Source organism: Siniperca chuatsi, linkage group LG3 (genome assembly GCF_020085105.1).
Source record: "Siniperca chuatsi isolate FFG_IHB_CAS linkage group LG3, ASM2008510v1, whole genome shotgun sequence".
NCBI lineage: Eukaryota > Metazoa > Chordata > Actinopteri > Centrarchiformes > Sinipercidae > Siniperca > Siniperca chuatsi.
The window spans coordinates 12,165,625-12,189,748 of NC_058044.1; the positions used below are offsets into that span (position 1 = coordinate 12,165,625).

At 39.3% G+C, this 24,124-nt stretch overlaps 1 protein-coding gene across 6 annotated transcripts; it reads left to right on the forward strand.

Moving 5' to 3' along the window:
• The first annotated feature begins 256 nt into the window (after positions 1-256).
• Positions 257-21,764, forward strand: uso1 (USO1 vesicle transport factor). Of its 6 annotated transcripts, XM_044191681.1 has the most exons (27): positions 257-528; positions 2,292-2,378; positions 3,818-3,882; positions 4,054-4,130; positions 4,388-4,399; positions 4,662-4,715; positions 6,200-6,300; positions 6,389-6,491; positions 6,655-6,710; positions 7,357-7,477; positions 7,573-7,751; positions 7,854-7,994; positions 8,117-8,205; positions 8,315-8,469; positions 9,194-9,399; positions 9,581-9,601; positions 14,153-14,263; positions 14,540-14,658; positions 14,996-15,177; positions 15,283-15,404; positions 15,533-15,671; positions 17,242-17,402; positions 18,500-18,556; positions 19,117-19,215; positions 19,310-19,414; positions 19,685-19,900; positions 20,798-21,764. In XM_044191681.1, the coding sequence occupies exons 1-27, from the start codon at positions 463-465 to the stop codon at positions 20,885-20,887; spliced, it is 2,934 nt and encodes a 977-aa protein (XP_044047616.1). In that variant the 5' UTR covers positions 257-462; the 3' UTR covers positions 20,888-21,764. The 6 variants fall into 6 exon arrangements, with proteins under 6 accessions (XP_044047616.1, XP_044047619.1, XP_044047617.1 ...); XM_044191684.1 differs by lacking the exon at positions 4,662-4,715; XM_044191682.1 differs by lacking the exon at positions 4,388-4,399.
• Positions 21,765-24,124: the final 2,360 nt, after the last annotated feature.

A 24,124-nucleotide genomic window follows, 5' to 3' on the forward strand; every position in this document is an offset into this window, starting at 1 on the left:
ATTAAGTACTTGAGTATAAACACCTGTACTTTCACTTAAGTAGGATTTTTAAAGCAGAACCTTTACTAGTATTTCTGCATTGTTGTGCATTATTTCTACATCACTACTCCTTTTGTGTTATCTTTCACACAGTGATGAATTGAATGAAATTGGTCTCTTTGTATTAGTGTATGAACTTTCACACACAGTGTAATGAATGAGTTTTTCTTGGCCTTTAAATAACTGAACTCACTTGACTGCTGATCAGCCACGTATCGCCACGTCTGCGCGCATGCGCAGTGCACTCACATTTGTGTTCCGGGGTCGGTTAGTCAGTGTACACAGTGTAACAAAATCATCATTGTGTACCCGTTACCCTTTTCTATTCACATAGTTACTACACTGACCACTGAGGGGGGAGTCTGAGGGTTTTTTCGGAAGGAGAGACGCTTTGAATACGGCACCGAGAGGACGTCTGTAAAGATGAACTTCTTCAGAGGAGTGATGGGTGGGCAGGCAGCCGGGCCGCAGCCGTCCGGAGCGGAGACGGTAGGAAACCAGCCTGGCTAGCTCCGGCTAGCTAAGATTTCCACCGCTGTGTACCTGACAAACTCCGCCACACACACGTCACCTATAAAACGTGTGTTTTTACACCTTTTTTTATTTCTCTAAAAAACACCCAGAATGATATGTTAAGAGACTGGGGCCTCCCTAAATTAGAACAACGAGCTAGTCAGAAGGCTAATTAGCTAACGTAGCATATCTGTCAGTCAGCAGTAGCACTGTCTGTGACATATCTGCTGTTTCACTACGTGTAGCTATAATGATTGAATGAATGAATGAATGAAAGAAAGAAATGAGACAATAAGGACTATTAGGAGTATCAGCTGTCTGGCAGTCACTCAATCAACATTTTCCTACAATATGTTTATTTTCAAATAGCCCCCAACAATACAGAATATAAATATATTCACATCCAGTATACGGGATAGAATCAAAGGCAATTAAGCTATAGTGCCACATAAGAACCTTCTTTCTATGAACTGTCATGTAGCTCTGCAGCTAATGATTACTTTCATTATCGATTAACCTGCTCATTGCTTTCTAAATTAATTGTTAGGCCAAAAACAAAAAGTCAGAAAATAGTGAACATTTCCCAGAGTCCAAGGTGACATCTTCAAGTTGCTTGTGTTGTTCAACACCCGAAGATATTTAATTTCCAGTGATATAAAATAGAAAATCCTCACAGGGTATAATCCTAGTATGAAACAATCAACATCTTAATGTACAGCAGCATATAAGATGCATGCAGAGTATTGTATGCAGTGCTATTCTGCTTGGAAATTGCTCCTGCTGGCATTGCAGGAGTGTTATAGCCAGATAATCACATCTTTGTCAGTAAACATTCCTGTTTTGGCTGTTCAGAGATGCAGCTTGTTCCTTCTGCAGAATGCACAATACATTCATGTCAGCGCTGTCTTTCCCACTACTGGTATTTAAAGAGTAACTAAACATTAATCCACTTTTTTGAGCCAGTAAATCATATTTACAGTCAATTTACTGTATTATCAATAGATATTTGTCCCATTCTGCAGTATAGTGTTTTCTATAGAAAACTGATTAATTCTGTCCTGTAGACCAGTGTTTCCTCACCTCTCTGGCCCCTTATTGAAGCAATGTGGCATATGTTACCAGTTGCATATATATTGACTGGTTGTGATCATTTTAACCAAAGAATATGTTTTTTTTTCTTGTTTTCAGAATTAATCAGAATCAGCTTTGTTGGCCAAGTATGTGTACAAATTTAAGGAATTTGACTCAGATTTTTCATTAACCCTCTGAATGTTGCACACAGTTCCAACAACAATTTTCACGAAGATAGATTGAAATAAATATACAGCTAAAAACAAGGACAACAAAGCTGAACAAAGACAGGCAAACAATAAACATTTAACTATAATGTACATAAACGTAGGTGAAAAAAATAGCAAAGCAGAATCCCGAATAAGTAAAATCATCCAATAATTTACAAAGATTAGAGGAAAGTGTTAAAACATACGCATGACTTTGTGTAACGGAAATGTTTTTTTTTTCTGCTTTCCTTTCCTGTCAGTCATCTCATGACCCCTCAGACCAAAATAAAACAAGTGAAACATTTGTGATACCTTGTTACTCCATGCCTCTGAAGAATATGGCAACATCACGTCCACTGATCCCCCCCCCTTATCAAGACATATAAATACAAAAATCATCTCTTCGCTGTAAATGAGGCAGAAATGCAAGCAAAATAATAATGATTCTTCTATTGACAGATCCAGAAGTTGTGTGACCGGGTAGCTTCATCGACGCTCCTAGAAGACCGCAGAGATGCTGTCCGTGCTCTTAAGTCCCTCTCTAAGGTAAAGTATAAAGACAAAGTTATTAGAAACAGGTGCAGAAGAAATATACTCAGTTTCCAGTTTATTAGGTACACCTAGCTAAAACTAATACAGTCAAATACAACAGTCCTGCAATAAATCCTCCCTTAATGAAGGTTATGATGTTCAGTTTGTTGTTCTGCTGAATTGTGTTGGGATTTACTGAGAATGTTTCCAACATTTACTCTACCTTCATTGATATGAATGGGGTGGACAATATACACCTATAATATAACACCTCAGTATGAAAAGCAGTTTGAATAAAAATGTAACATTATAATCTTCTTAAAGGTCAGATTTATTGCAGAGCTGCTGTATTTGACTGCATATTTTTTTTATCTATTATCTAAATATAATAAACTGGCAACTGAGTGTATGTCTGATGGGGTTTGTGGGTAGAGATTTGTTTTAATCAACATTAGTGATGCTTCCATAATACTGAAAAAAATCAGTAGGTGTTTAGTGTATTAACCTTTTTTAATTTACAGATCACAATCGCTGTTGCCCTGTATTAATGTCATGAATGGGGACATTTGTGAATGTTTTCTCCTCTGTCACACTGTCTGTCTGTACTGGGATAAAACTCTCATTCGTCAAACTCTGCTGATTAAAATGAACTAATCATTGACATAGACCTCTACAAAGCCACCTCTTACTTCTGTTCATGGACAGTTTTGTTACTGGCTGCCCCATCAACCATGAGTAATGAGTTTATCAGCCATGAATAATGGGTTTAGGAGGCACAGGGCTGCACATTGACATGCAGTGGTGTCAGAAACATAGAGACGGATGTGTAGACTTCCTGTATTTTATAACAAATACAATATGAAGTTCATGATTGTTATTTTTCGTTGTCCACATTGATTGAAATTCCTTTATTTTTTTAAAGCATCTTGTCAGCAGGGTCACTGATATTATGAGTATTATTAAAATACTACCGTTGGTTTATAAAGCACTGAGGGGTTTAGGGCCGAAAACAAAACATTTCTGATCTGCTGCAAAGCTATGAACTGTCCAGATCTCTCAGGTCATCTGGGTTCAGGTCTACTAGCTGTCCCTAGGGTCAAAATTAAACACGGAGAAGCAGCAGCACTCAACTTCTATGCACTATTTATCTGGAACAAACTTCCAGAAAACAGTTCTTGTAAATCAAGAAGTTTTCTGTTTGCCAGCCAGTGCCTTCTATTCATTCACATCTTGCACTGTCCTGTAGCTGCGCTGTAGCTTATATTCTTCAGTTTTATTAATTATAGCTTATTTTTATCTTTTATTTTACTCTTTCAAAATCCTAGTCTATTTATATTGCCTTGTGTTTCTTTTATGTCTTGTCTTAATGCCTTTTCATGTCTCATATACAACATTTTGAATTGCCTTGTTGTTGAAAGGTGCATACAAATAAACTCGCCTATTATTTTTTGTAGAAATATCGCATGGAAGTTGGCACACAGGCGATGGATCACTTGATTAACATACTGCAAACTGACAGGTATGTTGATGTAATATTTGTGTTTTTGTTTGGTATCTGTCATGTTGTCCTAAAAAGAGCTTTGTACCTATTTATGAGTAATATGTAGTAGATGTTTTTTGTTTGACTCAAGTTCTGTTAACAATGAAGCCTGTGTTTTGTTAACTCTACTTCTTCCTGCTAATTGAACAGGTCTGACTCTGAAATCCTTGGCTATGCTTTGGACACACTGTACAACATCATCTGCAATGATGAGGAGGAAGAGCAAGGTGTGAAACCCTCCTACAATTATTAGAAATAATGAAATTCACCTTAAATTGGTTACCATTTGAAGATCATTTCTCCTAATTGTGTGGCTACTGTAAACGGTCTTGACTGACTGAGCAATTGTTTTGTTTGCATGTGTAATTTCAATTCATGTCAAATGGACATCAGTCAATTTGTATTCCCCTCTTCTGTGAACTGATGATGACTGCTTTATATAAAGATTCTCGTCTCTCTTCTCTTCCATGTTTTAACCCAACAGATGAATCAGAAGGTAAAATTCTTTGACTGTGCATGATGTCCCCCCCCCCCAGCAGCACTTAAAAATCACAGGTTCCTCTTGGTTGGGTTGTGGAAGAAGTCAGAGTCACAGTCTGTAAACTTGCTGATAAAATTCAAGGCTGCGTTTTGGTTACTGTCATGGCATGTCTTCACAAGAATCAGTCAGATGATTCCACACTTCTTCAGAGTGGTTGAAATGAATGCTAGCTTTTGGGTGAGGCTTTAAACTTACTCTTCCCTCCCTGCTCTCGCAGACGCAGTAACCCATATCCCTGTCTCAGGGAAACATAAGAATGTTTCCGTGCCTGGTCAGTACTGAAACCAAGCTATCCATGCAGTAGTTATAGTACTGCTAGATAACTAACTTCACTAAAATTGGTTGGCACAAATGTGAAGGTGTTTGGGTGGTAACAAGAATGCTTCACTAATACCATCACATCCCTAAACTTCTGTCATTTCTCTTTGCTCCTTTGTTTCCCTCACATTTTAATAGCTGGTTGTTTTTGTACTGTGAAATTTTACTGTTTAATTCTGTTTGCTTCTTGAAATGTTGTTTTCAGTATCAGTTCACCCAAATTACAAACAAAATCATACTTCCTCACCTTCCTCTAATAGTAGCTAGCGTTTTGTTTTGAGATCTGTGGATTTGTTAGTAATAGGGAGACAGTTTCTTGAAAGACATATTGCTGTTAATTGATTTTGTTTTGGCCCCCTGATAAAGTTGTTATGACAAACATGTCAGCAATAATAGTTGCCTATTTACACATCCAACACACTCAGAGCAAAATTTGCTTAAATTTGGAGTTGTGTTTCTCGACACCTGGCAAGTGTAAGTCCAATATTCTCTATTTAGCTCTGTTTTTGGTCTCAACCAACTCCCGAGGGAAATATCTGCTTCTTTAGCTGTTAAATGCTCAACTATCTTCACCAGCTAGTCTCTAGCTTTTTCTGTTTGCCGTTTGGTGCTGGGCAGGTTGAGTACAGTGGGTTTATCAGAGTGTTTTCACTGAAAACAGCTGCTGCCTGCTGTGACTGAAAACAAATAGCGTTGAGAGGGAATCAAAACTGTAAAGATCCGGGCCGGAAAACCAAAACAATGAGCTAAAACAAACTAAAAAGTTCTTTTGAGTCAGGTGATAATTCTGCGTGGGTCCATCACTACAAACGACCCCTTTCACATTACACATAGTTAATTGATCCATTCTTAATATAAAGATATTGATTATTGATTTTCCAATGCCTTGACCAAAATTACATTATCTTCACTGTTTTGGGGTGGAAGCAGAAATTTTAGAGATGGCTATATCAAAACATGGGTAAAAGCATCTAAAACTATCTCCATTGTTATTTTTCTCAGTGCTGTGGTGTTGCTAACCAGGTTGTCACACTAAAGGTCTCAGCTCATCCCACATTAAATGCCTATTCCTATGTATACACAGTAGAATCCCTTTTACAATAACCCTACTGAGCTCACCCTGTTCACCCTCCCATCCAACTATCCCTTATCTTATGTGTCGGCCTTTATTTTTCACAAGTATCACCCTGAGCATGTGCACATTTCTTGACTTGGTTTCACATATCCTTCCCTATGAAGTCATTATTCAATATCAGAAAATCACCAGTTATTAACACTCTGGGAAGTTTTTGAGAAGTTGCAGATTTAATAATTATTGCTGTCTAACTCAAGCTGACTGCTATGAACAAACCAACTGGCTCCCTCACTAAACTGATGACTCCTGCTGAAGTATTTATTAGAGACTTTACTAAATTCAGCTTTCAATGTCCTTCACAGATGAGGCTGCTCAGAAGCAGGCAGATGACCTGGGTGCCCAGTTCACAGAGACGTTCGTTCAGGACCCTGAACATGTGACCTTGCTTCTCACTCTGTTGGAGGTACTGAGCTGTTTCTGCTCCAGTGGCAAGTATTATATTTGTCTAAACATAACTTCCTGACATATTTATGCATTGATGTGATTTTTAGGAGTTTGACTTCCATGTGCGTTGGCCCGGGGTGAAGCTGTTGACTGCTCTTTTGAAGAACCAGGGTGTCCAGGTCCAGGGTATCATTCTGGTCAGCCCCATGGGTGAGTTTCTCCTCTCCACATCTGATCAAACTTGTTTTGTAATGTTAGGATTTTACTCATGAGCTGCACCCTCAACATTTTATCAACATTTCTTTCTCATTTAAAAAAACAAAAACTTTAACTAGTATTTAATAGCCCTTTTTATTTCTGTGTCTATCCACAGGTGTTTCCAGATTGATGGACCTATTGGCAGACTCTAGAGAAGTAATTCGCAATGATGTGAGTACTTGTCCCTGCTGTTTAATCTGCCATTTTGTAATAAACTACCTTCAAAAGCCTCTGAAACTAACGCAGTGTTCAGACCGACTTTAGTTCTGTGTGAAAAAATGCAGCCCCCTCATTCATTTCGGCCAGTCCGTCAGCACAGCGGCAATGCCAACACAGAGGGCTCCGGCAAAAAGGGTTGTACCTGGCACAAGTTTTGCTGCAGCGCTATGTAACGTCATCCGGGAAGGCGCTGCGTTGGCAAATCACATACATGCAAGCACACATTCCCGGTGGATTACTTTGTAACGTGAATGTTGTATTTCTACTGTTTAGCTCACAGTAATATATTATATTATTATAAACCCCTGTGCAGTGTTTTGGTGTCTGAGAAGCTCTCAAACTCACAGATCTGTTACTCAAACTGGACTTCCTGGATTGTATTTCCTGTCTCACTTGTACCTTAAACAACATGCCCCCACCAACGCAGCCTCCTGCATTGTTTTAACGCAGGGCTGATTTTGGTCTGAATGTCCGCTAAGTGTTTAATACAATATTTATACTTAACTATCTTTTTGTCATGACAGTTAAGTATAAATATAACGCTACAACCATCAGATTTTCAGGAGATGCATGACGACCTGTTTTTCACTTCCAACAGGGCTTGCTGTTGCTTCAACAGCTGACCAAAAGCAATGCTGCCATTCAGAAAATTGTGGCATTTGAAAACGCATTTGAGCGTCTTCTAGACATCATCACAGAAGAGGGCAGCAGTGATGGAGGTAAAAGGATTTTGTGATTGTCTCTAAACATTTAAATACAATACAGCTCTTGTATTTTCTGTAATTAGAATGGTAATATTATTTTTCTTGTGTAGGTATTGTGGTGGAGGACTGTTTGCTGCTGCTGCTCAACCTGCTAAAGAACAACAGCTCCAATCAGAACTTCTTCAAGGAGGGCTCCTACATTCAGAGAATGAAGCCTTGGTTTGAGGTCGGTGATGATAACTCTGGCTGGTCTGCTCAGAAGGTCACCAACCTCCACCTCATGCTGCAGGTAAAGCAGAACATTCATGTTGCTATAAACTATTTACAAATTAAACAAGCAGAGCAATGGGGTATAGTTTTGCTAAAATCTTGCACAATATTCTGTTTCCAGTTGGTGCGAGTCATGGTGTCTCCGGTGAACTCTCCTGGAGCTACAGCCAGCTGCCAGAAGTCCATGTACCAGTGTGGTCTACTGCAGCAGCTGTGTACCATCCTCATGGCCACTGGTGTGCCTGCTGACATCCTCACTGAGGTAATGACAGTAGTACTTAGAATGTATTACCCAATACAGAGAACAATAGCTGCTTACTCAGAAGGCTTGGCACCTATGTGACATCCTGCATTCAAGCTTGTGATCTGGCCACTTTCTTTCAGACCATCAACACTGTATCAGAGGTTATCAGAGGCTCACAGGTCAACCAGGACTACTTTGCATCCGTCAACGCTCCCTCAAATCCACCAAGGTAAGATGCAACCAACGGACCAAGATATTATATCTCCCATTTCCATCTGATAGTAAATTCTGTACGGACCTAACTTTCTCTCTTATCTCTCTTCTTCATCTGTCCATAGACCAGCCATTGTGGTGCTGCTCATGTCCATGGTGAATGAGAGACAACCATTTGTGCTTCGATGTGCAGTCCTCTACTGTTTCCAGTGTTTCCTCTACAAAAACCAGAAAGGCCAGGGGGAGATTGTTGCTACGCTGCTGCCCTCCACCATTGATGGTCAGTTAAACCATGTTGAGAACTTATAAGTGGCATTATCAGTTGTTTTGCTAGAATTTTCAAGAGTTTGTAGACCAACTGTCCTGAGAAGACATCATTGGTTTCCTCGTACAGACAGTAATCCAGTAAGTTAATCAATTTTATGAAGGCAGTGTTTTAAAGCAGTCAATTTTAACAGCTTTCTATATAGCACCTTTTCAGAACACCATTAAAGATTGATTAGCACTAAAGATGATCCTACCTCAGTGCTAAACTTGAGTCGTTTTGAAGCTTCCTACTCCCACTTTCAACAAGGAGTAGAAGTTCCCCCTGTAGAATATTGACATCTCTGCTGTACAACAGTTATAACTGTGAAATAGATTTTTTTAGTGGTTATGCTTTGGATTCAACACATTTAAAACACTGACAGGCTGATATATAATGTGATGCAGGATAAACTAAATACATTATAGGAAATAACATCACTTGTGAGTGTGGGAGAACCATCTTGCTCACAGGTGATGGCTAAAAATAAATTGTCATGACACTGACAAATCGAGCATCCATCAGTTTTTTAAAAATGTAATCACCGAAATCATCACTGTTAAGCTCGGACATTTTCGGTTCATGTTATGATAAAAAGGAACTTAGGAGTTAGGCCTGGAGCTGAATGGGGTTTAGGCATGCACATTGAACAATGCATATTACCGCACTTTTTTACTGAATTTCTCACTTTTTTCATCAGCCAATTCCATCTCAGCGGGCCAGCTGCTGTGCGGAGGCCTGTTCTCAGCAGACTCTCTGTCCAACTGGTGTGCTGCAGTAGCCTTGGCTCACGCCCTGCAGGACAACCTCACCCAGAAGGAGCAGCTGTTGAGGGTTCAACTGGCCACCAGCCTGGGAAAGCCCCCTGTCTCCCTGCTGCAGCAGTGCACCAACATCCTCTCCCAGGTATGACAAACACAGTGGCATTGTTAACTGCTGGAATGAAGGAGATGCTAACAGGTTATGTATGTCTTGGTAGGAAGGACTGTGCAAGAATAGAGGCATATTTTTGGCATATAAACAAAGGTTAATACTGAAGTGTCAACAGCAGTGAATAGAACAGTGTCACATTATTGTGGTTTTGCAGGGAGATAAGATCATCCGGCGGGTAAGTAAAATGTGTGTGTGTGTCTGTGTGTGTGTGTGTGTGTGTGTACTATGCCTGTGTGTGTGTTTTGAGTGTGGGCGGCACCTATGCTGGTTATTTTGGCTTGGCATCTGTAGTAGGGGTCTCATTGGCCCACGCTGGGGGATATTGCTTCCCTTTAACTCTTTACTACCACTTCTTCGTCCCTAACTTATGGCTATTACCCAGTGCTTCCTCATTAGGGTGGCAAATGGGTGCACTCCTTCCCACAGATTTGGAAGCTGTAGTTGCTCTCACTGTGTTCACTAGTAGAGTTATTGAAAGTACACAAATGGACACCCATGAGAGGTTCAGAGAAAAGGGACACAGCAGCTGTTTTTTGTGGTTTTATCTCTGCCGATGTCGTCATAACACTTACTTTGAGCTGTGACCTTCGGCCTTTTGCTGTGCTCCAAGCCCTTATTTGTCTGTTTAGGAAGTGTGTGCTGCAGCAGCTTTTGGGTGTTTTCCTCTCCTAGTGACTCCACTCTTGTTTGTCTTGTCGTCTTATTTACATGTACCTGCTTACAACACCACCTCATGGTGAGTTGATTAGGTGGTGGGGGAAACTGCCAGATAGACCTGGTAAATTCAAATGTACAGTGAGGTTATACTGTGGATATCTGCTACAGGCACATGTCCGTGGGGTCTTCAACTACCACCACTGGAAAAATCTTTTCCCATGGTATGTCTGGGACATGAAATCTGAGTGCTCAGAGTTGTGGCTAGAAGTCATCGGTGCCAGACATGACAGCAAAGAAAGAGGAAATAAGCCATCATGTTAAAGATTGACATCTTTCTTACTTGGTTAGCCCAAGAGACTCCTGAATTAACAGACAGGTACTGCAAAGGCAGAAGGACTACAGCTTCTGTGGTGGAGTAAACAAAAACTTTTCTGTCTAAGGAATACGGGGTACGATGGAGAATCATTTTGGTTGCCCTCAAAGAGCCTTGTGCTCCCAGTTTTAAGAAAATGGTGTGCTCCAATTATTGGGGATTGTCAACACTCTAAGGCCATGGTACCCCTTTGTGTTGGGAGCAAGTTGCTGCTCTATGTGAGGGAATTTGAAGCATATCAGGATCTTGTTTATTAGTGAGGGTAAGATGGAGCGAGAGATTGACTGGTGGATTGGTGTGGTGTCAGGAGAAGTGCAGGTTTTTACTGGAAGGAGCTGACCCCGAAGGCAATGTTCTTGATTTGCCAGTAAATCTTCATGCTAGCCCTCACCTATGGTCCTTAACTTGGGGTAATGATGGGGAAAAAATGAAATTGCAGATGCAAGCAAGAAAAATTGATTTTGCGCACCGGGTGTTTAGACATCTGAACAGGTTGCCTTCTGGATGCCCGCCTGTGGAGGTATTCCAGACACATCCAACTGGGAGCAAACCCGTTGGACCAATGCAATACATTATTTTTGCTCCCAACCAAACCCCTGGCTGTGATATCCTCCTAACTGTAGGATCCCCCAGGCTGACAAGCATGTGGTCAGTTAGCTTTGAGAGTTAAAGGTAATGTGCTGGTGTTGAGTCTAGATGGCTTTCTCTTATAATCTGTTGTAATGGTGGTTTTCAGCTTTGAAGGAAGGGATGTTCCTTTATTTAGGTTTCAGTGACTAGATGGAGCAGGGCTCAACAATAAGGATTGCCCGATTGCTTGGGGCAAGTAAAATGCCAAGTAAATCTAGCAACTCACTTGCCCGATCAGGCAAGTGGTAAAAAATGAATTAAACACATGTATTTTTCCACAGCTGGTGGTGGAAGTGGATATCTCTGTTAAGAGTTGCACATACTGATTGGGCACTCGTGAGGTGGGATGGGTACTGAAACCCGGTATTAAACGGGCAAAATCATTAAAGACCATAGTATTATCACGCTCGCTGTCTGTGTCGGGGCTGAGCTCCTCCACATACACACCGACACACGGAGCGCAGTCAGCAGATCAGACAGGCCGAGGTGGAGGTTACTCGAGTTAACAACAACAAACGTGAACATGTAGAAAGCGATATTTTAATCTGCTCTGTCTGCAGTATCTAATATGTTTACACAAGCACAGTGAGCTAGCTCGGCTAATAGTGAATTGTTACAAACAAGCTAAAATGAAGCTGTCTGTGTATTGTATGTAACTGTTTAACTTAGTTTGTCACAAATCTTAGCTGCTGGCTGAGACAAACCAGCCCCTCCTCTCTCTACCAGCGGTAACTTACCTGCAGTGAATCGTAGCAGAGGGAGGAGGACAGAGGACAGTAGGAAAGACTGATACTGACTGATGTCTGCGTTCTTCATTCTTTCTAAATTTCACTCAGTATTTTGATGTCAGGAATCTGATTTATTTTACTGACATTTTAGATTTGTTTCCAGTGAAATATGATTGAGTTTATATAGTGACTTTGCTGTTGTATACACTGTTGCTGCTCTAGAAATAATATTAAGTTATATTTAAGATATTCAATTCTAATTCTGTTCTGAATTTATTCTTTTTAAAAATAATATATTTTTTAAATAGCAATTATTTAGTAATGAAAAAGAGCTGAACCAATTACAGCATCGATAACAATAGTAGTATCATTAATATCCTAATGATACCCATCCCTACTCATGAGAAAATGGTGGCGGGTAAAGAAAAAGTTGACTTGAATAATTTCTCACTCACTCACAGTTAAGGAGTTCATCTCTGGGGAGAAGGAGGGGGCATTGTCATACCATTTTCAATATGCAGTAATGTTTGTTGCTTTGCAACTATGACTCACTGTGTCCTTGTTCTGATTCATTTACTTTATTTATAAAGATTAAACATGACAGTTAACTTTAGTTTTTGTTGTTATTTGAACAGCTAATAAATAAAACAATTTGTATAGGGGCAAGTAAAAGTAGATTTCTGAAAAAACCCTTAACGTTGAACCCTGGCTGTAGTTTTAACCACAGTCACCCACACAAACACATACAAAAGCACAGTATATCCATTTTTTTGCAGAGGCCAGTGTTCAATTAATAATTGTGGTCATTTTCCTGTCTTTTGTTTTCCTCTTAATTTTTTGCATTTCGTCACATTTGGAGACTAAATCTGAAAAGGTGATTTTGTAAGTTTTTGTAGTATGGAATGCTGTATGGAAGTTTTTGTCCCACACCTTCATTGCTCAGACCTCCATACTTATTCAACTTTGGCATTGTTTATTTCACTACAGGAAAGAGGTCTGCTCTTCTTAAAGCATGATGTGATGATGAAGTGTTAATGCACCATCTTATTAGCAGCCTTAAGCTACAGTGTAGAGTTTATAGATTCTATTTGCCTTTGCACTGTGTTTTAATCTGTATCGATTTTCATCATCTTACATTCCAACTCCATGAAAATCATCCTTTCTTTTTCTACAGCTGATTGAGATAAATTATTCGAAACTGCATAATTACTTACTGGCATAAGTTTCCTATAACTGTGTGTCCATTGGAAGCTGACTGTTGTAAAGAGAAAAGAAACTCCAGGTTGAGGTCTGTTGTAGATCTTAAACCTCTCATGCCTTATTCTCAAAGCTGTTTTCATGGAAATACATGATCATTTTTATACCATTTTTTTACAGTTCCTTTTTCATTCTTAAAAAGCACATTTAGCAGGTTTTGCTTTGCATGAGCTGATAGCTGGAAAAACAGTAACATTTCAGTTACGATTCCATGATAATTGTAAGTCATCAATCACTCGCAGAATGAAAATTGCAATCCACACACTAATTGAAAATTGTGAACTTGGAATATGTGATGGCTGCAAGTAAAGATAAGGGTTTTTTAGGCTTTAGGGACCTTGATTTATTAATACGGGATTGCTTGCTCTGGTCAACATAACCTTGTTTGAATATACTGAATATATTAATTTTGACTGTTCTAGTTTTTTGTTTGTGATTACTAACTACTAATGGTTGTTGTGAGTGCTCCCACTTAAGCAGTGATGGATTTACTTAACCTTTTCCTTATTTTTGTTGATTGGGAAATCAAATGCAGTGTTTTTCTCCCATCATGACATGTTGGGAAGAAAAATGGGCTAATTGCTAGAAATGTCATGCGCCAACAAAATTAAAGCTTGTTTTAAAACCAACTCATATTCAAGCACTTTTGTTACCATTTTATCAGCCCCCTTTTTACTTTCTTCCTGTTGGAATTTAATACATTGGCAATAATTTTGTTGGATTTCTTGATAGTCTTGTGTCACACTCAGCAAATGGAAATTATAACTTGCTCTTTAAAGAAATGACACGAGCTGTTGCTTAACTAATGTCCCAATCTAGAATTAATCTAAAAATCTATGTCCAGGATTCAAATTCTAATTAATTGTAATATTGGTTGCCCTTCTGATACTGGTCATGATCACGTGCCTTGATGTACATAACCTCCCATATTTAGCATCTGGTTCTTCATTGTCTAAACTCTTATATTTTAATATCTCTAGAATATCACATATTTGGTCTACATTGGACACTTGTCAGCCATTTTTACTGTCATCCAAGAAGCATACTTGACATTTCTTTTGTTTGTTCTTGTGCTCTGCAGGGCAGTAAAGTGCAGACCAGGGTGGGCCTCCTCATGCTGCTGTGTACATGGATCAGCAACTGTCCGATAGCTGTCACACACTTTCTACACAATCAGGAAAACGTTCCCTTTGTATCCTTGAAGCAGCTTACAAGCCATCCACCAGTTTTATTACAACAAATGTCTAAAGTGTTACTCAGTATTCACTTCTTTTGGCTGGACCTTGTATTTTAATTTTTAAGTAATAACTTTTTAGGAATTCAGTTTGGGAATTCAATCACTCAGCATAAAATGTGCCAACAAGAACTGATTATCAATGAGAATGGGAACGTCATATTCCACTTCCAGGTTAAAAAGGGGTGTGGGAGTCTGAAACTGAATGAATCCTTGACTCTGTGACTCCTGTAGCTGACTGCACAGATCTCAGAGAACTTGGGAGAGGATGAAAGGCTGGTGCAGGGCCTGTGTGCGCTGCTTCTCGGCATCTGCATCTATTATAACGACAACTCACTGGAAAACTACACCAAGTAAGCGTCAGCTCACATGCCTTGAAAATAACTTACCCATTATTATTGAACCAAAACACATTCACATGAACTGTGTAGTCTTATTAGTCTAAAACCCCAATTCACATGCAGTTGTATTATTCGGGTACAAAAGACAGCTGCGAGTAATCTTTCATTTCTTTCCTCTCCTTTTTTGTTGTTATTGCAGTGATACTTCCATGCCCTGGGTCTCTGTTATGCAGTTAAAGTGTACATATACTGTGTTAATGTGTTCATAAACTTAAATCATGTCAACGCAGTGTCTGTTTAAACGCTCTGTCCTGTTTAAGACCTGCCATGTCATCTCTGTCCTCCTCAGAGAGAAGCTAAAGCAGCTCATCGAGAAACGGATTGGAAAGGAAAACTTTGTAGAGAAACTGGGCTTCATCACCAAACATGAGCTGTACTCGCGGGCGGGTCAGAAGCCGCAGCCAGTTTTCCCGTCTCCAGAGCAGATGCTGTTCGACCACGAGTTCACCAAGCTGGTCAAAGAACTGGAGGGTCAGTCAGAGACAGTTCTCGACATCCAGTGATAATTATCTTATCGTGGCCACAAAGATTCATGGGTGTTCTTACGAATTATTTCTCCCGCTAAACTCTAAACAGGTGTGATCACCAAAGCAGTTCACAAATCCAGTGAGGAGGAGAAGAAGGAGGAGGAGGTGAAGAAGACATTAGAGCAACATGACAACATTGTAACTCAGTATAAAGAGCTGATCAGAGAACAGGTAAACAGAGCTAAGTGGTGGTGCCATTTTCAATTCTGCATGTGGTTTTGTTTTTGTGTGTATTTGATGTTATTTATATTTGATGTACTCTCCTGTTGACTATTTTATTTTTATTGTATGATCTTCAGGATGCTCAGATCCAAGAGCTGAAAGAGCAGGTGTCGTCCATGTCATCTCAGAATGAACAGATGCAGGCTACAGTCACCCAGCAGCTTTCCCAGATCCAGCAGCACAAAGATCAGTACAACATCCTAAAGCTAAAATTAGGTGGGTTCGCCTCATTGGTTAACATGTCACAGGTGTTTTGTGTCCTCGAGAAAGAACAAGGATAGAATTCATCACAAGAAGTACTCTGTCTGGTTTGTTCATTGTAAAATGCAATTTGTAGAGAAAAGGTTGGACCAATGTGAGTTAACAATATGAACATTTTAATCCTATCCTAAAGGCAAAGTTAAAGGCCTTTAAGTTAACTTGTTCTAATATATTTGGCTACCATCTGTTGTTGATGCGTTTTATTGCTCCATTGCTGAGATATGGGGCGACAGTGATATGCAGCGACATCGCAAGTTTACAGTTTTACAACGGAGTGCACAGGGCAACAATATGCATGATCAGAGAGGTTTTAAAGGAGTAGTAACATTTTGGGAAATGCACCTATTCGCTTTCTTTCACAACAAATTTGTTGTTTTAAGGGAGTTATGTGACAATTTCTTGGCAAACAACAGGAAGGAGTAGTGATTTCGTGGAGTCTTGTCATTTCAGTTAGGTGTACAGAAATCTATACTAAAACCTGTGCTCCCCGACCATCACATCTGGCAATCTTTGCTAAAGCTTGAAACATTTCGCAGAAGTACTTGGTGGATGGATAAACTGTTGTTTGTCAAGAAATTGTTACATGTATTTCCCCCGAAACTCAAATTGTTGTTTTTACATTTCTGTTTGTGTACAGATCAAACAAACAAGATACAACATGTTAATTAGTGAGCTTTAGAGGTGCTTGTAAGCATAGAACTATTGACAGAGCCAGGCTCTGTTTCCCCCTGCTTCCGGTCTTTATGCAAAGCTAAGCTAACAACATCTCAACTCCGCACTTGATGCACAGACGTGAGAGTGGTATCGATCTTCTCATCTAACTCTCGTGAAGAAAACTAATATAATCTTATTTCCCAAAATGTGAACCTATTCCCTTAAACAAGCCCACAGTTTTTACAACAATATGTTAAATCACTTATTCTGAAGTGGAAATGAAAGTGAATGCACCAGAATCGTCAGACTGGTTCATGCTATGAACATGCACAACTACAATAAATTACCAACTTAAACCAGAAAGGCGCGATATCAATTGTGTGTTACATAGTTTGAGTAGTAATTTAACTCAGGTGGTTTCCTTGTTTCTCTGTAGTAATACTGAGTGTAGCAGAGTCCACAACGCCTTATCTAAAGAATTTAGATAGTGAGTAAACTGTTATCATGTTAACCGCATAGTGTGATGGCTTAAAACTATGTAAGTAAAACCCAGGATGTGAACAGACTTGCCTCTAAAGAGACAAAAAGACTATGTGAAACAGTCTGAACTCTTGCCTTATCAGTTTTTACTGTACCAGAGCCACACTGATAAACTTCCAAATATTTTTTAAACTCCCAAATATTAAAACCAGTATCAGCCTAAAATATCCAGTATTGCTCGGGCTATATTATTTACAGTGGCTGGTTTTGTATTGTGTATATGTATACATACCTTACAAAAATCAATGGAGGGGTAACATCAACATTCATATTACATTTCCTGTTGAGTTTGACATTTGAACTGAGTTTGTGCATGTGGTCATAACTTCAGGTAAGGAGAGTCAGTCTAACAGCCAGGGAGATGGCTCACAGGTGAACGGGCTGCAGACAGAGGAGCTCACACAGCTCAGAGAGGAGGTGGAGGAGCTCCGCAAGCAGCACACACTCCTTCAGACACAACTCGGGGAAAAAGACACACTCATCAACACCCTGGTGAGTAAATATTTACGTACAGTATCTATTTGTGTGTGTGTGTGTGTGTGTGTGTGTGCTGGGGCGTCGTACTGGGGTCTGATTTTCTGAACAAGTTCCATGAAAAAAAACAGCGAAGAACGAAGAAAAATGTTGTTTCAAAGTTGTTGAGCTGTTGTCAGGGGGCGCAGAGTTTATCACTATCTGTGTGTGTGTGTGTGTGTGTGTGTGTGTGTGTGTGTGTGTGTAAGCTTCAAGTGGATGCAGACAAGCTGTGCAGGCAAAACACACTCCTCCACACACAGCTCAGTGACACCCTGGGGAGCGTTTCCCAAACAGCAATGGTGGTCACTGTTCAACCACCAGAATATGATTGCTAGTAGACAAACTGCCTTCCAAGTCATCACTGTTGCGTGAAAAACAGTTGACATCATTACGCAAACTGTGTTTAGCTTTCTCTGGTCAGATCCATACATAACATATAAACAGCAGGTAGACTTTGAATACTAAATGACTTTTTCTGAACTTCAAACCATTACAGTAATGGACTCCAGCTACAGTTTTCAGACAAATCAAAACTACTTAAAACAACAAACAAATTCTTACAACAGAACTTCAAACCATATTTGGGCAACAGCACTTTTTGTTTGTTTTTGTAAGACAGAGAGCTCATGTTGTTGGTTCTGAATTAGAGCTGCAACTACTGGTCGATTAATCAATTAGTCGATCGACAACTATTTTGATAATCATTTAACTTACTTTTTGAGCAAAAGCTCCAAACATTTCCTATTTTTGGCTTTCTCAATGTGATGGTTTGCTGCCTTTCTATGTTTTTTATCATTGTAAACTGATTATCTTTGTGACAAAACAAGACATTTTAAAGACTTCACCTTCGGCTCGGGGAAACTGATGGACATTTTTCACGATTTTCTGACATTCTATAGACTAAATGAAAATAATCATCAGATTAATTGATAATGAACATAGTCGTTAGTTGCAGCCCTATTCTGAAAATAATATTACAATTAGAACTGTATGTAGACTTTTACTTTTATCCTGTCACAGTGACAATGACATTATAGTGTATCACTAATATATTATGTTTTCACTGTATGTAGAGGTCACAGACAGCAGAAGATTCAGCAGGAGGATCAGACAACACAGAACTGCTCAAGGTGGGATTCATCACTATACACTTCCTCTTTCCCCAGTTTGATTGATTAAACCTTTAAAAACCCTTAAGAGCATGAACGTGACTTTTGTTTTCTAACGAATATATGTGTAAAGTATAAGCTGGCATTATTCTATATTTTTCAACATCAAATTCCATGAAAAGGCGAAAACCAACAAAATTGGTCTGCCTCGTATACCTTTTCGACTTCTCTTGCTTCTGTCACTCAGCCCCAAGCCCATTTGTTCCTATTGGAGATTAGAAAAATTGGTCATGGTAATGAAAGAACATTTTTACCAGTGTAACAGGGTGGATCATTTATGTATTTTTAATAATTTTTGGACAAGAATGGAGCTCTATGACACAGTGGACTAAAATATATCAGACTTTGGCTACACAAGCAATATTTGTTAGCTGACAATAACAAAAATATACCAAATATACCAAAAATACCACCAGACTTAACCTTAAAACTTAAATCTAAAGCATTTTTCTTATTTTCAGATAATGAATTCATATCCTACATGTCTTTTTGCAAGTATTGGTTGACTTTGTTTGTTGCAGGAGCTGGAGGTTTTGAGGAGTCAGGTCCAGTCCCAGTCGGCAGAAATCAACCAGATGAAGGCAGAGAGGCAAGAGCTACTGAGAAGAGCTGAAGCTGCAGTAAATACCATGCAAATATGACATTTTGTGCCAAATATATTACATTATTCTTTACAGATACTAAATTAATCAACCTTCCACTGGTTTCTCTCAGTCCTCGGACGCAGTCCCCAGCAGTGATGGCTCATTAGACGCTGCCAAGATGGCCGAAGTAGAGCGCAGACTCGCAGCACAGACAACTGAGACAGAGAGACTCAAGGTGTGTAGAATAATTGTTCAACAAAATGTCTTCATGTCTGTGATCTCTGAAGCATTACATCACTTCACCCTGATTTACTTCCGATATTTATACACCAGTTGGCTCTGACCTGCTTTGAACTAGTCATCAGATGTTAGGGTTTTTCCTGGGTTCCCATTATTTGTATTTATGGATCATTCTCTTCAACATCTACACCCTCCGCCTGTCATTGCCCCCACCCCACCCCCGCCTCTTCCTCTTCTGTCCTCTCCCTCTTCCTCACTGCTTCAGGAGGAGGCAAAAAGCTCGTCGGAGAGCCGTGCGGAGCTGGAGCAGCAGCTGGCTTCAGCCACCAGCACGGTGGCCATCCTGCAGACGGAGAAAGCAAAGCTGCAGACAGAGGTGCAAGAGTCCAAGAAGGAGCAGGACGACCTGCTGATGCTGCTGGCAGACCAGGACCAGAAGATCCACAACCTCAAACAAAAACTCAAAGACCTGGGAGAGACGGTAGACAAACTATCAGTATTATATTTCTTTTCTAAATTCATCAGGAGTTTAAACTCTGGTCATGTTATAATTGCTGAAAGGGTGAGACCGCACTCATCCAAACCTGTGGAGATTGGAGGTTGTATAGACGAGCCAAATGCTAGTTTGACTGAATGACCTCTGCTTTAAAAGGGGATATTTTTGTTTAAATTTAGGTGTATTTTATGAAAGGCGGTAACACACATAATAATTATTGTGCCGACTGTAGTTATGATTTGGGTGTCACAACCAATCAGATAGAGTTGTCTGGGCCAGTTGATAGTCAGGAAATAAAATCGTACAGTGTTAATTTGGTCAACAAAAACTATCCTTTTAACCTATTAACCTTTTTTCCCCCACCTGTTTCACAGACATCAAAAGAAACTGAACTTAGAATATTTTCCTTTTTTTTCTCCACCTGTTCTTGAGTCATATACACAGGAGAGAAAACAACTTAGATCAGACTTTTTTTTCTCACTTGCCTCTCAGGGCTCCCGTACTGCAAACTGACATAGAGAAGGGTGTTATGGGTAACTGTAGGTTGCAGAGGCTCAAGTTGGTTGATCCAACATTTGTCAGGAGGTGAAGAAGGGGAAAAAACCTACGTAAGTGTAAAGGAAACAGCCTCTGTATTCACTACTCAAGACAAAAACATCTGTGCATGTTGGTGAAAAGAGGCGTTAATGTAATGGGTTACTAGTCTTCGAAGCTCCCAGTTTAACCAGTTAACTGTGGTGGTAGTTTTTGGTAGCGCAGATATCGTGACTATCGAGTAAGCTTTATGATAAGAGCAACACCTTCAAAGACCTTGCTTTGTGTCCTGACCACTCAGCTGTGTTTTGTGTGTTTGCTTTAGTTAGACTGACACTTTCCTTACAGGTGGACGATGAAGACGACCTCGACGCCAGGGACCAAACAGACGATGATGAGGAGGAGGAGGAGGAGGAGGAGGATGATAATGAGGATTAGAGAAAAAACACTGAAAGAAGAAAAAGGAGTGATGGGAATTTGTTTTCCAGCAGGCAAGAAAAGACACACCCGAGAAACTGAAGCATAGGACTAATATATTGAAGCAGTTTCTCTTTCAGCTGCCATGCTATCTTCATTTTTCTTTTCCCCCCTCTGTCACATCACATGTACATGTTAGTTATTTGGACTTTTTTTGTTCAAGATGTGGTTCCACAGTTTTCAGTGACAGTTAAAAGATTTGAACATGTCAGTGCATTCATCTCTGCCACTTTTACCATCAGGTTGTGATGGATTTTACCAGTCTTGTGTTATGTTGTGTAATGTATTGTCACATAGTGCTAGGTTAATTTTGACACACACGTCATCTGGGAAATTTAGAGAGGAGGATTTGAAATGTAGCAAAAATTCAACTATAAGCAGATTTGATATTATTCTCATTTTATCATAAAGATGCTGGTGAGCTCTTCAGGCTTTTTTCCCATCCTGCTCTACTGCTCTCACCAGACGTACGATGATGCACCTACAGCATTAAGATCACCTGCAACATGTCACTGTGCTGCGTCCTGACTTTATCTCCACACCCCCAATCAGTTGGAGTTCAATGTGTTATAGTATTTCAACACTCAGAGTTGTTTCATTTGACTTTGACGACACAACCTAACTGCTCTACAATATGCTGCAAAACACTGACAGAAAAGATGTAAAGACAAAAAAGATATTTTTGCAACTTTTTGTCCAGTTCTGGCATCCAGCTTCTGTATGATACTGTGTAACTTATCAATTTATGAGCCACATTGAAATGAAAAAAGAATCTATCAGTCTTTATGCCTGTATGGAGGAATAATTGTAGATAAATAAAATTTTACTAAATCCACAATGAGACTTTTGTGTTTGTGTTTTCAGGATTATTTATGTCTGAATATAGGGCTGGATAACTTTGAAAACGTTTAATACATAGGCATCATATCAATACAAATATGATGCCTGTGTTTCAGTATCTTTGTGGTTTTGTCATTTCCTCGCTACTTCAGATTTGCCAAACGCATTATGGTAAATAATGTGTTTCCTGGCAAAGATCGCTGACATTTTTAGGACATGTTTTCTGCAAAACATATTTGTTGTTTACACAACATGAATGTTTCAGGAAATATCTGACCAAAGTTTGAGTAAAGCATAAAAATCTGATTAAGCATTCAGTGCCAACTTCTGGTACTTTTTGGGGGGTATTTTTATGCCTTTTATTAGAGCGCAAAACATACGAGATGATAGGAAACGAGAAGCTAGAGAAGCAACAGTGGTCCCCAGCCGGATTCAAACCGGGGACGTTGTGGTTCATGGTCATCTTAACATTAATCCATGGGGGCCCCCGAAAAGTAAAAGAACAGTACAAAATAATACCATCTCATCCTTTCATTTAAGGATTTATACAAGAAATAACCCCCCACACGCAGAAACATTTCTCTGCTCAGTTATAATATGACGCCTTCATATGCAGCCATTTTCCCAACTCTGTCACCAAAACCTGAAAAGGAGGGTCTGCAGGTGTCTTCCAGTTCCTGAGAATCATTTGCCATCCAGGTCCAGTCCTTGATTAATTGCTGAAAAACAGATTATACCTTACAGTCTCCTAAAATATTATATACATAATATAACTGTGAATCTTCAATCAGTATAGAAGCGTACCCTCTTCTCCCCCACATTTCCAAATTTAACCTAAAGGGAGGCCAGTAGCAACAATTTAAAATATTAAATTGTGTGAGCATTACACTTAAACCTGTTGACATTATTCGAGAGTTGCTGCAGAATTCATCCCATTCATGTTCGTCAATAAGTAGCCAAAGTCTCTTTTTATGATAAATTATTAAATACTATTTGACATTATGGGTATAGGTTTACTGCTTTACTGGACACCTTGACAATGTGCTGTACTTGGCAACATTATGAGCCGGTATTGATAGAAAGCTAATACACAGAACTTAGTCCTACTTTTCTCTATTGAGAAATTACTAAATCATTACAAGGTTGCCTCGTTGTCATTCCCAGGGATGATTTTAAAAAGTTTCATTGCTTTTGAAAGAGATTTCATATTTTCGAGTTTTGTTTAGATAATTGCTGTTTCTGACTGAATTGTTTCTGAAAAACAAAGTTTCTGGCTCCATTTGTCATAAAAAGCTCCTCTGAGAAGACTTGTTTAGTTTATGCTCACGTGGAGGCTGCATTAACAAACCCACGGCTGTGCTTATAAAGACATTTGTGTTTGTTTTACACTCCAGGAAGAATTTAGAAGCCAGACAACTTGTCCGAGCAGTTCAACTATTCGACCACTGAGCCTCTGGGGGACGAGGAGACTGATTACATAGTTCACACTTGTTTTTTTTTGTTTGTTTGTTTTTTCAGTAAAACCACACCTAAAAGCTCTGGAAGCAGTCTGAAGATGTCTCATGTAGAAAAACATCTTGTTTGCCATGTTTCCACACAGCCCTGCCCAGATGACAAGGCACACTCCTAGCTCTCCATTCCCTTAGCCAGCAGTCTGCGGTCTGGTCAGGAGTAAATCCCTCTGGTTTTTGGACTTTATTGAGTACTGTAGATAAATTCTTTGTAAATGTATTAATGTATTTATTTATCACTTGGTTGATATCTGAGGCTGTGTCCAAATCTAACAATGAATTTGACAAGCAAAGGACTTGCTATGATCACAAACATGATGTGCAGGTTTTCTAGGAAGGAAGTGTATAGTATTTTGAGTTTGTAACAAACCAGAAATAAGGAAACCTGTTACATTCAGCCCAAGTAACATTTTCTACATACATAAAGTCTTGTGCTGTACTTGACAAACGCGTTGCACAGGAAAGGCAGACGGAGAGATAGTTTGTTTTTCATTTTCAAAACTTGTTTGTTTTAGGAAAATGAAACTTTCTTCATAGTCGTATGTAGTTATGAAGATATGAAGTTACTATGTGATGTGAAGGAAATGTACTAATCATAGTAGCCAAGTAAGGTGTTGTTGACTGGTTTGGAGGTGAAAACAAAAAAAGCTGAAATCAATGTAAGTAATGTGTTTCTTGAATGACCTCAAAGACATCATATATATATATATCATATATATATATATATATATCATATATATATATATATATATCATATATATATATATATATATATATATATATAAAATCATATAATAATATTTTTGATCTTAGAATTGGTCAACCTGCACAAAATGTACGTTCACAT

Excerpts from the sequence above, each read along its gene's own strand:
- uso1 (XM_044191681.1), top strand. The coding sequence starts at position 463 with ATGAACTTCTTCAGAGGAGTGATGGGTGGGCAGGCAGCCGGGCCGCAG. Across the intron at positions 7,752-7,853 it reads ACCTCCACCTCATGCTGCAG|TTGGTGCGAGTCATGGTGTC; the intron begins GTAAAGCAGAAC and ends TTCTGTTTCCAG. Across the intron at positions 14,659-14,995 it reads TCACTGGAAAACTACACCAA|AGAGAAGCTAAAGCAGCTCA; the intron begins GTAAGCGTCAGC and ends TGTCCTCCTCAG.